This window comes from Sorex araneus, chromosome 1 (genome assembly GCF_027595985.1).
Source record: "Sorex araneus isolate mSorAra2 chromosome 1, mSorAra2.pri, whole genome shotgun sequence".
In the NCBI taxonomy this organism is placed as follows: domain Eukaryota; kingdom Metazoa; phylum Chordata; class Mammalia; order Eulipotyphla; family Soricidae; genus Sorex; species Sorex araneus.
In genome coordinates, this window is record NC_073302.1 from 350,368,740 (window position 1) to 350,383,694 (window position 14,955).

At 38.9% G+C, this 14,955-nt stretch overlaps 1 protein-coding gene across 1 annotated transcript in view; it reads right to left on the minus strand.

The window, feature by feature from the left end:
• The window catches only part of DPY19L2 (dpy-19 like 2), a 151,234-nt gene that overhangs the window by 60,792 nt on the left and 75,487 nt on the right, over positions 1-14,955 (minus strand). Inside the window, exons 10-12 of the mRNA XM_055128523.1 lie at positions 12,698-12,775; positions 11,115-11,201; positions 6,973-7,032 (exon numbers count right to left, since the gene is read on the minus strand). Coding sequence (XP_054984498.1) covers positions 6,973-7,032; positions 11,115-11,201; positions 12,698-12,775 — 225 coding nt within the window. The remainder of the gene's footprint in view (positions 1-6,972; positions 7,033-11,114; positions 11,202-12,697; positions 12,776-14,955) is intronic.

Consider the following 14,955-nt stretch of genomic DNA (forward strand, 5'->3'; position numbering starts at 1 on the left):
CATATTATAAAATTTTAATATTATATAGATGTATTATATAGTTAATTCAAATATTAATATAATATATATTTATTTCTAAATATTTATATTTTAAAATATAAATATATTTATATTTCCCTATCAATATAAACACCCACTTAAATTTCTACCTTTACTTTTTGAGTAGCCAGAATTTTCCAGATTCTGGCTATTGTAAATAGTGCCGCGATGAACATATAAGTGTAGATGTCATTTCGACTATACCTTTTTTGTTTCTACAGGATATATTCCCAGAAGTGGTATTGCTGGATAAAATGGAAGCTCAATTTCTAATTTTTTGAGAAGCGTCCATATTGTTTTCCAAAGGGGCTGAACCAGTCGGCATTTCTACCAGCAGTGTAGAAGGGTCCCTTTCTCCCCACATCCTTTCCAACAGCGGTTGCTTTTGTACTTTTGGATGTGTGCCATTCTCTGTGGTGTGAGGTGGTATCTCATGGTTGTTTTGATCTGCATCTCCCTGATGATTAGTGATACAGAGCATTTTTTCATGTACCTTTTAGCCATTCCTATCTCTTCCTTGGAAAAGTTTCTGTTCATTTCTTCGCCCCATTTTCTGATGGGGTTGGAAGTTTTCTTCTTGTAGAGTTCAACTAGTGCTTTATATCCATTGATATCAACCCCTTATCTGATGGTTATTGTGCAAATATCCTTTCCCATTCTGTAGATTGTCTTTGTATTTTCCTCACTGTGACTTTTGCGGTGCAGAAGCTTCTGAGTTTAATATAGTCCCATTTGTTTATCTCTGTTTCTACTTGATTGCTAAGTTCTATGTCATTTTTGAAGATACCTTTAGCTTCAATATCGTGAAGGGCTTTGCCGACATTGTCTTCGATATACCTTATGGATTGTGGTCTGATGTTGAGGTCTTTAATCCATTTTGATCTGATTTTTGTGCATGGTGTCAGGTCGAGGTCTAAGCCCATTCTTTTGCATGTGGTTGTCCAGTTATGCCAGCACTATTTGTTAAAGAGGCTTTTCTTGCTCCATTTCACATTTCTTGCCCTTATCAATGATTAGATGATCATACATTTGGGGTTGTGTGTAGGGATATTCCACTCTGTTCCATTGGTCTGCGAACTCTGCCCTTGTTCCAGTACCATGCTGTTTTAATTGTTACCGCTTTGTAGTAAAGTTTAAGATTAAGGAGGGTGATGCTCCCATCATTTTTTCCCCAAGAATTGTTTTAGCTATCCGTGGGCGTTTGTTGTTCCATATGAATTTCAGGAATGCTTGATCCATTTCTTTGAAGAATGTCATGGGTATCATTATAGGGATCACATTAAATCTGTATAATGCTTTGGGGAGTATTGCCATTTTGACAATGTTTATTCTTCCTATCCATGAGCAGGGGATATGTTTCCATTTCCTCATGTCCTCTTTTATTTCATGGAGTACACTTTTATAGTTTTCTTGGTAGAGGTCCTTTACTTCTTTAGTTAAGCTGATTCCGAGGTATTTGATTTTCTGGGGCAAGAATGTGAATGGGATTGCTTTTTTCATGTCCCTTTCCTCTGACTCATTGTTTGCATATAGGAAGGCCATGGATTTTTGTGCATTGATTTTATAGCCTGCGACATTACTGTACAGGTCAATTGTTTCTAAGAGTTTCTTAGTAGAGCTTTTAGGCTTCTCTAGATATAGTATCATATCATCTGCGAATAGAGAGTTTGATTTCTTCCTTCCCCATCTGAATTCCCTTAATATATTTTTCTTGCCTAATGGCTATTGCTAGTACTTTCAGTACTATATTAAAGAGAAGTGGTGAGAGTGGGTATCCTTGTCTTGTCCCTGATCTTAGAGGAAAGGCCCTTAGTTTTTCCCCACTGATGATAATGCTTGCCATGGGTTCGTGGTAGATGGCTTTGACTATCTTGAGGAAAGTTCCTCCAAACCCCATTTGGGTGAGAGTTTTCATCATGAACGGATGTTGGATCTTGTCAAATGCTTTCTCTGCATCTATTGATATGATCATATGGTTTTTATCTCTATTTTCATTGATATGATGGATTATGTTGATTGATTTCTGAATGTTAAACCATCCTTGCATCCCCGGGATGAATCCCACTTGGTTTGGTGTATGAACTTTTTGATGAGTTGTTGGATTCTATTTGCTAGTATTTTGTTGAGGATCTTTGCATCAGTGTTCATCAGGGATATTGGTCTATAGTTTTCTTTGTTAGTGGTGTCTTTGTTTGCTTTTGGTATTAGGGAGATATGTGCCTCATAGAAACTGTGAGGGAGGGTTCCTGTCTTTTCAATTTCCTGGAAAAGCTTGAGGAGAACTGGCAACAAGTCTTCTTTAAATGTTTGGAAGAATTCGCCAGTAAATCCGTCTGGACCTGGGCTTTTGTTTTTGGGGAGACTTTTGATTACAGTTTCAATTTCCTTGATATTTATGGGCCTATTCAGGTATTTCACGTCTTCTTGGTTCAGTCTTGGGAGATTGTAGGAATCAAGGAATTCGTCCATTTCTTTTAGGTTCTCTGGTTTCATGGCATACAGACTTTCAAAGTAGTCTCTGATGATCCTTTGAATCTCCTTGGTTTCTGTTGTGATGTCCCCCTTTTCATTTCTGATTCAGTTCATTAGGGTTCTCTCTCTCTTTGTGAGTCTTGTTAGCGGTTTATAAATCTTATTTATTTTCTCGAAGAACCAGCTCTTTGTTTCATTGATCTTTCGGATTGTTTTTCGGGTTTCCATATCGTTAATTTCTGCTCTAAGTTTTATTTTTTCTTTCCTTCGATCTGGTTTGGGTTCCTTTTGCTGGTCCTCTTCTAAGATCTTGAACTGCAAAGTCAAGCTATCTATATAGGCCCTTACTTCCTTTCTGAGGAAAGCTTGCAGAGCTATAAATTTTCCCCTTAACACAGTTTTAGCTGCGTCCCATAGGTTCTGGTAACTTGTGTCTTCATTCTCATTTGTTTCGAGGTATTTTTTGATTTCTTCCTTGATTTCCTTCATGACCCACTCATTCTTCAACAGTGAGTTGTTTAATTTCCAGATGTTTAATTTGGCTCTCTGCATCTGGGTGTGATTAACTTCCATCTTCAGTGCATAATGGTCTGAAAAGATAGTTGAAACAACTTCTATCTTCCCAATTCTATTAAGGTATAATTTGTGGCCCAGAACGTGGTCTATTTTGGAAAATGTTCCGTGTGTGCTGGAAAAGAATGTGTATTCTTTGTTTTGGGGGCGTATAGCCCTGTATAGGTCTATTAGCCCTGTCTCCTCTATTTCTTCCTTCAGAGCCATCGTTTCCTTGCTGAGTGTTTTTCTTGTCGACCTATCCAGAGGTGATAAGGCAGTGTTGAAGTCTCCATCTACTATCGTGATGCTAGTTATGTCCCCTTTAAATTCTGTTAGGAGTTCTTTTAAGTATTTAGCTGGTCGTTCATTAGATGCTTATACGTTTAAGAGTGTGATTTCCTCCTGTTGTACATATCCCTTGATGAATAGAAAATGACCTTCGCTGTCCCTTCTGATCTTTTTCAGCCTGAAATCTATGCTATCGCATACTAGTATGGCCACCCCCACTTTTTAAATTTTTTTTGAGGGAGCTGTTTGCTTGCAGGATTGTTTTCCATCCTTTGATTTTGAGTCTGTGTTTGTTCTGATTATTCAGATGTGTTTCTTGTAGGCAGCAGAAAGTTGGGTTTAGTTTCTGAATCCATTTTGCCACTCTGTGCCTCTTGATTGGTGCATTTAGACCGTTAACATTAAGAGCAATTATTGTCATGGGATTTTGTGCCATCTTTCCATAGGGTTTATTGTTCTTGTAGGGTTTTTCCTTGTCTTATAGTAGCCCTTTGAGTCCTTCTTTTAAGTTTGGTCTTGAGTCTATGAAGTTCCTGAGCTTTTGTTTCTCCATAAAATAGTGTATGGTTCCTTCAAGTTTAGCTGAGAATTTAGCTGGGTACAGTATTCTTGGTGAGGCATTAATTTCATTAAGTTTTTTAGTATATCCCACCATTGTCTTTGGGCTTGGAAAGTTTCTTCTGATAGGTCTGCTGTGAATCTAAGGGGTGCTCCTTTGTACATGATTTCCTTCTTTGATCTTGCTGCTTGCAGTATTGTGTCTCTATCCACGGCATCCATAATTCTATGATATGCCTTGGGGATTTTTTATTTGGGTCCCTTTTAGCTGGCACCCTTTAGACTCCTTGTATCTGGATGCCCGCATTCTCTAGCTCTGGGAATTTCTTAGAAATGATGTCTTTGTGTTTTTTTTTTTCTCATTGGGATTGGTTCCCTGTGCTTCTGGTACTCCAATGATTCTTATGTTGTTTCTCTTGAGGTCATCCCCTAGGACTGTACTTCACTCTAGTGCCATTTTGAGGTCTTTTGCCATTATTTGTTGTTGCCTATATGCTTTCTACAACTTCAAGCTCACTGATTCTGTCTTCGGCTGTAGCCATTCTACTATTGAGGGCTCCTACTGAGTTTTTTATTTCATCTACAGATTCTTTCAATTGTGTCACTTCTGTTCGTAGCTTTGAAATTTCTGCTGTCATTTCTTCCTGGATTATCTTGGTGGACCGTTCCAATGCTGCTTCCATAACCTCACTTAATTTATTGGATGTTCGTTCCATAATTGCTTTGAGTTCATCAATCATCTTCATGATTTCCTCTCTGAATTCTTTATCTAAGAGGACGTTGTATTTCTGGGAAGTCCCTGTTGAGGTTTCTGAGATCCTCTCTTCCATCTCTCCTGGCGGTGGGGATTTTTGCTGTTTCTTCATGTTGTTATGGGCTTTACTGTCAGGCGCTCTTCTTTAGCTTGTGAGGGCCTCAATTGAAGACATGGGGCTATGGTCTCTTTACAAAGGACTTTTTGTGCTGCTTGATGTGTTCACTGATAGTTTTTGTGAAATTAGGATAGGCTAGGTTAGTTGACTATTAGCATATAGTGACTAAGATGACCAGGGTATTCTTCATAGGAATAGGTTATACTGATTGTGCCCAAAGCGCGATGTATGGAATGGGAGAAATAACCGCTCCCCGCGCCCCCTTTTGATACCATGCCCCCTAAAGTGAGGACATGCCCCCAACAACCTGGGGAAGAGGCGGGGGTCAGGGCGGTGCAAAGAGGTGACTAAGAACAGCAAGGCCGGGCTGGGAGCTTCTGAGCCCCAGACCAAGGGCGGGGGGGGGGGGGCGGGCAGGGGGATGATAGCAGAGCTCCTCCACGCTGGGCAGGATGGGCAGGGTCTCCAAAGGGAAATCCCGGTTATCAGGTTGGAAATTCTGACTAATTATTTCTTCTATGTCTTTTGGGGCCAACAGAGTCAGAAACAGCTGTGTACAGGGGACCAGGAGCTGGCAGGTATCAAACTTATGGCCTTATCTTCAACATATATGAAAGGTATATGTTCCACACCTTTGAGCTATGCCCCTTGCCCATCTCTGAAATCTTTAAATTTTTATTCGTCCTAGTCTAAAACTAAAAATATTTAGAATGAAGTTTCCTCTGAGCAGAGTATTAAAAAAATTGTCTAAGTGTCTCTGTAGAGTAATCTATTTGTTACCAATTTTCTACTTTGTAATTAAAAATTTAACATTCTTGCAAGTTTTGAGTATTAAATGGATAATTTAATTTTCCACTGATTTCTGAGTTTAATTAGTTTAAAAAGACCATTATTCAGTTTTTCTGATGTTAACATCATATATTGGTCAGCACTTAATAAATATACAAGTAACTATATTTTAATAATAGAAACAGAAAAATGTCTCCAGTCATAAGAAATCAGTGATTTATTTCACTTTGTTCTTCTATAGCTTGGTAGAAATATAGTTTTTTCTAGAAAACTTTTCCAAGTTTACGTTATAAATTTATAATATTTAATCAAAGTTCTATAATATGGTTATGTTTATATTAAATAGAATTACATTAAAGACATAAAAACATATTGAATATTGTCTTTCTGACATTATGAGAATAACTGCAGTTACTACATAATATATTTTACTTGGAAATGTTGGAAATGTAATACACAAACATCAAAATAACATGAGCCTCTTTTTGGACAAAGTCAAACAGATACTGGGTAGTGGCTGAGTTGTAGAAATAGCTAGGAAATTGTAGGGGAAAAGTTAAAAGGACAAAAATGAGTATAGAGTTAGAAGTAGGAAGAAAGATGATAAATGCAGAGAAAAGAACATGATAAAGTGGGGAAAGAATTTCAAGTAGTACTTTTGAGTTGATAACAAATCTAAAAAGACAAACTCAAGGCAAACAGAAATATTTAAAAAGCAGTAAGGCAGGGGGGAGAAGATTTGTTTCAGTGATCATAGCACTCGCTTTGCAAACGTGAGGCTGTGAGTTCAGTTGCTAACACCTTTCTTATGAAACTAGCGCAATCCCAGGAGCCCGGCAATCTGTGGCCCCCAGGGCTCTGGGCTAGATCTGACTGTACTGCAGGAAGTATGAGACCATCCCGCCACAGGGGGAGACCCATGGCAGACACCACAGCTTAGAAGAGGCGTGAGCAATGTGGGCAGGGCACGGTCCACAATGAGCCAGGGGAGCACCACACTGACCCTGGCAAGCACCACAACCCAAACCGTCATAAGCACCACAGTGTAGGAGCGCCAGTAAGTAGCAGCAAACAGTAGAGTAGCCCGTGGTCGACCTGGTCACTGAGGTATCAGTACCAGATAAGAGAAGGGAAAGAGAACAGTGAGAACAGTGGTCTGCCAAGTGAGCAGAGGCCGAACTCAAGCAGCCTACTACTAAAGCAGTGCTGAAAGAAAGCACAAATTTCTTGTAGATTAGTTGAAGATGTTTCAATAGATTATATCCTGCCTATGCAAGCAGCTGTATATGATGTTTTTAAACACTAATAAGTCATTCAGATTTTAAGTATATTATCTGTACTCATTTTACAGAAATAAAAAATGTGTTTGAAGAAATTGTTTAATAATATTGAATCTTACCCAGAAGTTGAGTTCAGACACTCCCAATTTTTGGATTTTGTTTCTCTTTAGAATTATCACCTAAAACGGGCATAACATAAAATGAAACAAAATTAGCATTTCTATCTGTAGTAACGATACAAGTCACCACTTAGTCTCTCTTTCACCTTGCTTATCACCAGTAGTTTTCCTTCTTAATTGTTATTTTTTCAAAATTTTCTTGGGGTGATAGCTAAATGCCTTGTGGTGCAAGAAGTTGTCCCTAGAGTAAAGGTTATTCTTCACCGAGTTACCTGGGAAATTTTAAGCAGAGAAATTCTTCTCGGGCAGTTCTTGACATGTAAGAGGAAGGTCCATGCAAGCATGTAGGGATAGGTCCTTGCAGAAAAACTGGTGGTCTCAATTCACATAAAAAGGCACCCTATCTAAACTCCATATGAAATGTTTTTGAATGCTTAACTGAAGGTAGCTTGCCAGGCTCTGCCATGCAGGCGAGATACTCTGAGTAGCTTGCCAGGTTCTCTGAGAGGGGCAGAGGAATCAAACTCGGGTCGGCCACGTGTAAGGCAAATGCCCTACCCGCTTCACTATCGCTCCGCTCCAGGTATATGAAATAAAGCAAACTTTCCAGGGTGACAAAAAGAGAAGCTATTTAAAAAATTAGAGTGTTATTTAGGAGAGAACCTAGAGCAAAGGGAGGAGAGCAGAGAGGGCTGGAGCTGTGAACAGTAAGTAATTGGCACTGAGACTCATGCATAAATCTGGAGTCCTAAAACAACATGCCCTCAAATGCTATTTTTTAGATACTTATGTCTCCCCACCAAATTCACGTTATAATAATTAAACCCTAAGTAAAATTATCAGATGGTACTTTTGTTTCTGGGTCAAGCTGTAAATTAGAATTACATATACTTTATTATCCAAAAAATCTAAGCCCAAACATAATAGATTGCTATAAATAATGATATACTACTAACTTTGATGACCCAAAAATGGATTCATTCCTAGAAGCAGAAAAATTTTTAAGGCTGAGTCATAAAGAAATAAAAATCTGGTAGATCTATAACTAGTAGGAAGACTGAATCAGTAATCAAACTCTTTGAACAAAGGAAAAACAGGATCAGATGGTCTCACTAAAATGCACTGATGAAAGTTTAAAATCTTTTGAAAATTGTAAAGGCAGGTGTAAAAAATTACACAAAGATGCACGCGCAGAAGGGGGTGATGATGTGATGTGTGTTGTGTTGTTTGCAGACTCTTGGGGTGGCTCTCTCTCCCCCCGCGTCCCCCCCTCATGTTCTGTGCTCTCAAGCCACTGTGTATAGACGGCATCAGGATGTTCCTCCTCGTGCTCTGCTTCTGTGTGTGCCACTGTGCTCTCTTCTGTCTGTCTCTCTATCTTCTGTCTTTGTCTCTGTCGTCTGTCCTCTGGTCCCTTCTGACCTCTTTCTGTCTCTGCTTCTGTGTCTTCTCTCTTGCCTCTGTGTCTTCTTTCTCCGCTTCTGAGTCTTCTCCTGTGTCTCCTGTCTTGCCTCCATGTCTTCTCTCTGCTACTGACTCTTCTCCTTGCTTCTGTCTTGCCTCTGCCTCTTCTTCCTCGCTTCTATGTCTTTTCCCTACTTCTGTTATAGTCTTAGTTTATACAGCAATCACATAGGATGGTAACACACTAACAAATCAACAAAGAGGGGTAAGACCCCTTCTCCAGGAGATTAACAAAATCTCATCTAAGGAGATTACTTCAGATTACTAGAAAATCTACTCAAGGGTGGGATCCAAACAAGGGTGTGTCGCTTTCTTCCTTCCTCAGCTCGTAATCCACTTAAATAGTTAGAAGTAAATTTACTTCTAGTATTTCTAGCAAAGTCATTCTGTATGAGCACAGTAAGAGATATATCAGACTTAAAGTTTGGTTCTTCCTTGTTGGGGACGGGCCTGGACAGCCCCCACCTCTGTCCCTGTAAACAGGGACTGAGTGTTGGGGAGGCCTAGGCACTCCCTACCTTAGTTCCTGTAAACGGGAATGACTATGGAGAAACTTGGCATGAGGGCGAGTCATCTCCTTACAGCTGACCTTGACAGGCGGCCGAAGGGCCACCATGCTCTGGCAGCCAGCCTGGAAAGGGGGTCGAAGGGCCACCATGCTCTGGCGACCTGCCTCAAGAGAAAAGTTGAAGGGCCACCATGCTCTGGCAGCTGGACTCGAGAGGAGGCTGAAGGGAGGATTGATTCACGTCCGCCTTGGCCATGCTCAAGGCCACATCTGCTTTCCCATCTTTCTCAGGGCGGAGATAAGGAACCAAAATAGTAAGAAGAAACTGAAAAACAAGTAATATTGGCAAAAATAAAGTTGCTTGCACCTCTTGATTAATAATGTTTAGGCCACTTATGTAACCTGCTGATTATTGCTAACGTAAGACTATATAAACCTGCTTGGATTTTAATAAACTTGCTGTATGCTTTTTACATGCAGTCCTCCCTAGCCCACTCAACTCTCATTCCCTCTCTCCGGCCGAGGTTCAAGTTTGCAGTGCGGGCCGTGGCACTTCCTGAAGACATTCACTATATATTCTAGACCACAGTCCTCAGGCCAGGTTTGTCTTTCTAACCCCTCAGGGTCCTAGTCTCGTCATTACTTTTGGATCATGACAGCATTTGTCTATGACCATGTTCTCAACTAATAGTTGAGTATTGTGGCGCTTCGGCCTGCCACATTTTGATGCCGGGGTAGCTCACAGCTTGCCCTGGGTCCATTCCGTCACTTGTTGGGACCCTGCTTTTCGGGTGCTAGGAACTAAGGGCAACTGAGTTGAGAAAGCAGATGCCCAGGAGTAAATATTACTGGAGTCAATCAACTCCCAAGTTAACTGTCTTCCTGTGTCCATACAGAAAGGACATTGCTCTAAGGTAAACTAAGTTCCCTGTGACAGGGTTGAAAGGCCAAACCCAAAGTTATCCTACAGGCAGGGACATGTCAAAACATGTCCCTTGGTTTATGAGGCCAGCATGATTTAATCCAAAGTCAGAAAAGATCATTCCAGGGGCTGGAGCAATAGGACAGCAGGTAGTGCACTTTTCTCGCGTATGTCAGACCGGGGCTCAATCCCCAGCACCTCAAACAGTCCCTGATCCTGCCAGGAGCTATTCTGGAGTGCAGACAAAAGAGCAAGTCCAGAATACCACCAGATGTGGTCCAAAAACAAACAAATAAAGGCTATTACAAGAAAACTAAGCTAAATACTAAAACCCTTGATGACTTTCAATGTAAAAATGGTCAGTAAAACAAAATTCAGCAGCATGAATGAGTGGAATTGATTCATCTTTGAAATTCTAGGACGATTCAACACAGGCAAGTAAGTTAATGCATCATATGTGGAAAAGTGCTATGCTTGTTATTACTGGGTGGACATCATCTCTGATCACTAGTACAAAAACATCCTGGGAACATTCCAGTACAGGTGAACATTCCAGATTCTGGCTTCTGAATACTACATGTGTTACTGTAAAGTAGCAAAACTAATTGACTGGATCACTATTCCAAATCTGTACTCAAATCAGTCTTATTCATAAACATACATCACATGAAACTATATTACTTTTTACATTTCATTTTCATTGTTTAAATACCTTAGAATTCTATCTAAAATGCCGACTGTTCATTTCCAAAAATCAAAATTAGCCTTGAAAGATGAAGATTTGCAACCATTGAGGATATTCCAAAGCATGTGCACGCCAATGAAGGTAATTCATAGGAATTCCAAACATATTTTGGGAAGCAGCAGTGTCAAGCAAAAAAGTGTTTGGTCTACTGAAGTGACTCAGAACAAATAACATTTTTATCAGAAATTATGACCTATGTTGTCTTACTATCTTACCACAATTTATACTTATTTGATAAGGTAAAGTTTCTTACTATCTTACAGAAGATAGTAAGTCTTCTTAAAAGTCTTCTTATCTTTTAACTATTTATAAATACTTATTTGATAAGGTAAACTTTCTATTGTATTTTTCTAAGACAAGGAAGAGTTAGAGCATTATTTTGGAATCTTTTCATATGAACTATTAGGACAGGGCCCTACTTATTCTCCTACACCTACTTTAGATGAGTAAACCTGTTATTTAACAAGTTAATAATAAACTTCTAGAGCTTAACAAACACTTACGCATGCCATTAACAAAGATGAAGAATAGTAAGAAGATAAGTACATTGTATTTCCAAACATCAATATAAAACAGAGGAAAACAGAAATCTGAAAATTGAGAAAGACAAACACATATTATTCAGTTTGGGAACATATAAGCTAATATATGCTTTTGTATAGGCAAATGATACTAAAAGCCACTTCCACTATGAACTATGTATGGAAATAATAAAATAATAAAATTAAGTACATCTTAGCTAAATGATAATATAATTTCAGCACACCACTAGGTTTTCTGTATTTCAGTACCAGAAAATGTGATGGAACATAATTTAATACTATTCCCCCTACATGTTTCTTGATAATGAAAACTGAAAAATAATTATTTTTCTATTGACTCAACAATGCTGTAATATAATAAGATTAGTCAAAGATGTTATTTCTAATCTTATTTTGTGAATCTAAAAATTCTCATTACTAATAAAGCTCCATTTCTTTTTCTCATCAAAAAGTTATTTTTATGTTTTACAAAACATTTATCCAGAAACTAAAAATAGAAGTGCAAAAATATATTGTCACTGTCACTGTCATCCTGTTGCTCATCGATTTGTTCGAGTGGGCACCAGTAATGTCTCTCTTTGAGAGACTTATTGTTACTATTTTTGGCATATCCAATATGCACGGGTAGCTTGCCAGGCTCTGCCGTGGGGGCAAGATACTCTCGGTAGCTTGCTGGGCTCTCTGAGAGTGGCGGAGGAATCGAACACGGCTTGGCCTCATGAAAGGTGAAAGCCCAACCGCTGTTCTAACGCTCCAGCCCGTGCAAAACTATATGATTTAAAATTTCATACTCAATATAGCACTGTAGCACTTTCATCCCATTGTTCATCGATTTGCTCAAGCGGGCATCAGTAACGTCTCCATTGTGAGACTCGTTACTGGTTTTTGCATATCAAGTATGCTCATAATAAGTATTAAAAATATCAGTCCTCAGCTCGCATAGAGAAGGGAACACCAGGTACAGTGTGGTTTGAGGACCCACACAGGATGGGAGATGCACAATGAAAATAGAATATTGACCAAACATGATGGCCACGCAGTGCCTCTGTTGCAAACCACAACACCCAAAAGGAGAGAGAAAACAAAAGGGAATGCCCTGCCACAGGGGTGGGGTGGGGGGGATGGGGTGGGAGGGTGGGAGGGATACTGGGAACATTGGTGGAGGTGACTGGGCACTGGTGGAGGGATATAAACAAAATGCAAATATGAAAGTTCATAAGTTTGTAACTGTCACTAATGGTGATTCACTAATTAAAAAAATAATAATAAAATAAAATAAAAATTTCAGCCCTCAGGGAAAGTGTTTCAGGAGTAGGGTCAATTAAAATAAAACATTTGAAAATATTTTAGTGTAAAAGTTACTCTAGTTGAGAATAATCTGCTACAACATGGCACCTATAATTTACATTTTCTATTTTATTTACTGATACAATCATCATCAAATGTATTAAACAGTATAAGATATTCAATAAAGCATTGATCAGTTGTTTTGTAAAATCTGAGGTCTTATTTAACACTTGACTTATTAGCATTAAAAATATTACCATATTCATGTAAATGATCTTCTGAAATTTGCTTGGTTCAATGTACCCCACAATATACATGGAAAATAACGAGACTATCTGAAATTTTAAAAAATTAAAAGTAAAATGAAATGTTTGAAAGCATCATTATTCAAAAGCAGAACAAATATAAGAAGAGTACTGCATTCTATGTCTAATAGAATAATTTAAAATTTAGAGTAATTTAAATTTGTCTCCTCACTGAGAAATACAATAGCTGGGAAAAAGATTTAAAGGCCATACGAAAGCTTCAGATTGACAACAAGGCAAAAATAATTAGGAATCTAAGACCTGAGGGAAGATGAAAATGTATAGTGATGAGCATGACATGCTGTATCCTTCCTCCCAGAGATACTCATCTGCAGGTCCCTGCCATGTGCTAAGAGGCAATGTGTGACATTTTTAGGCTCAGCAACAGACTATGACAGCATACTGGGTAAATTTCAAGGCTTGGTTTGGTTTCAAAGGGCTAAATCCTAAAAGGGCTGGAAAAAAAAGGAGTCCTCAAAATGACGGAGGTCAACCTTAAATTGTCTTAATAACAGGTTACATGAGGGTAATTCAAAATGTTAGCCTTTAACTACCTACTGTAAGCAAATTTAATTTTCGCAGGTACACTACCAGTGGGGAAATATAGTACATGGATTCAGGTGCTTGTCTTGCATGCAGCAAACCCAGGTTCCACCCCCAACACCACATATGGTCTCATGAGCTCATCAGTAGGGATCTCTAAATATAGAACTCTGAGCAATGCAGGCTGTGGCCTCAAAAGCAAAAAATTAACAAAGCCAACGTTGAACATAACAAAAAAATTAACCAGCTACAGAAGGTGATAGAACAGAAGAAGAACAGAAATAGACCTTTAAAGAATCTAGTTCAGTTGTCAACAAACATTTTATATTAAAGAAAAGACAATACATGACTTTTATACAGTCTTTATTGGCTTTCATTATGTATTTGTCTTTTATTTTTTAACAAACCCTTAAAAAGTAAAATCCATTCTTATCTCACAAATCATTCAAAAAAGATTCTGGCTAAGTAAAATAAACCAGAAAGAGAAAGAAAACTACTTCATGATATCACACATATGTTACAAGGAAACAAGCAAGGGAACAGACAACGTTGAATAAAAACAGACCCTTTGTCTCTGACCACAGAACTGAGGTGACCAAGGGGAGGAGGGAGGTGTTTGGAAGGTCCTAATGGACTATAATGATGGGACATTCTGGCAGTGGGTGTCAAGTGCTAACTTGTACTCTTAAACATGTAAACATTCACACTCCTGTACACCAATGTTACCGCAATAACAAATTTTAAAAAGAGAAACAAGAAACCACATGCTTTCGCTCCAGCACCGGTGATGTGAGTTGGCACTGCTCAGGGCCGAGTTTGGAGGGAGAAGACTAGGAAAGAGAAAATACGACTGCCAAAGAGCATCAAAGGGACACGGTTCCTTCTGTGCTGACTCCAGAAGGAAATTTGCCCATAATCCCAGGAAAGCCTAGGACTCCCACGACGTCACATCCCAGTGTGAGGGTGACCGCTGGCCATGGCGGTCAGCATCTGTTTGGAAGGGGAAAAGCCCCACTAGAGCTACAGTGACACACCCTTGGAAACAAACCGAAACAACAGCGGTTCCCGCAGCCAGAGTGGCCAGCCCCCCTCCTCTCCAGTTTGAGGGGAAGAGGTTACATTACACTCAGAGGTGACCAGCAGCGCCCAGTCAGGTGCACCTTTGTGGGGGCAGTGATTACTGGGCAAGTTTTCTTCTGGCTCCAAACACAGTGATGAACTGTAAGATGTGGAGGATACATAATTTTGTCACAATGATGAAGCAAGAAGCCCAGAGAATACACACAAGGTAAGAGAAAACTCCTAGAAATAAGTAGGACTAATTAAGAACATTTCTCATCTAATGTAAAAACTGGAAGGGACAATCAGTTCAAAGGCAAAAACCACAACACAAAACTCAAAAAGCACGAAGTTTTAGGAAAATGTAGCATTACTGACAGAGCTAAGTAATTCCCCAGCAACCAAATTCAAAGACATTGAATTCTAATTTACCCAATAAGGTTTAGAAAATAGTCATTTAGGAACTTCAACAAGTTATAAAAAAACACATATTTAATAGAATCAGTAAAATAAACAAAAAATGAGAAATTCAACAAAGACATTATAAAGAACCAAATTGTGAAGCTAAAGTTCATGAATAAAATAAAAAAATGCATTATGATTTTAAC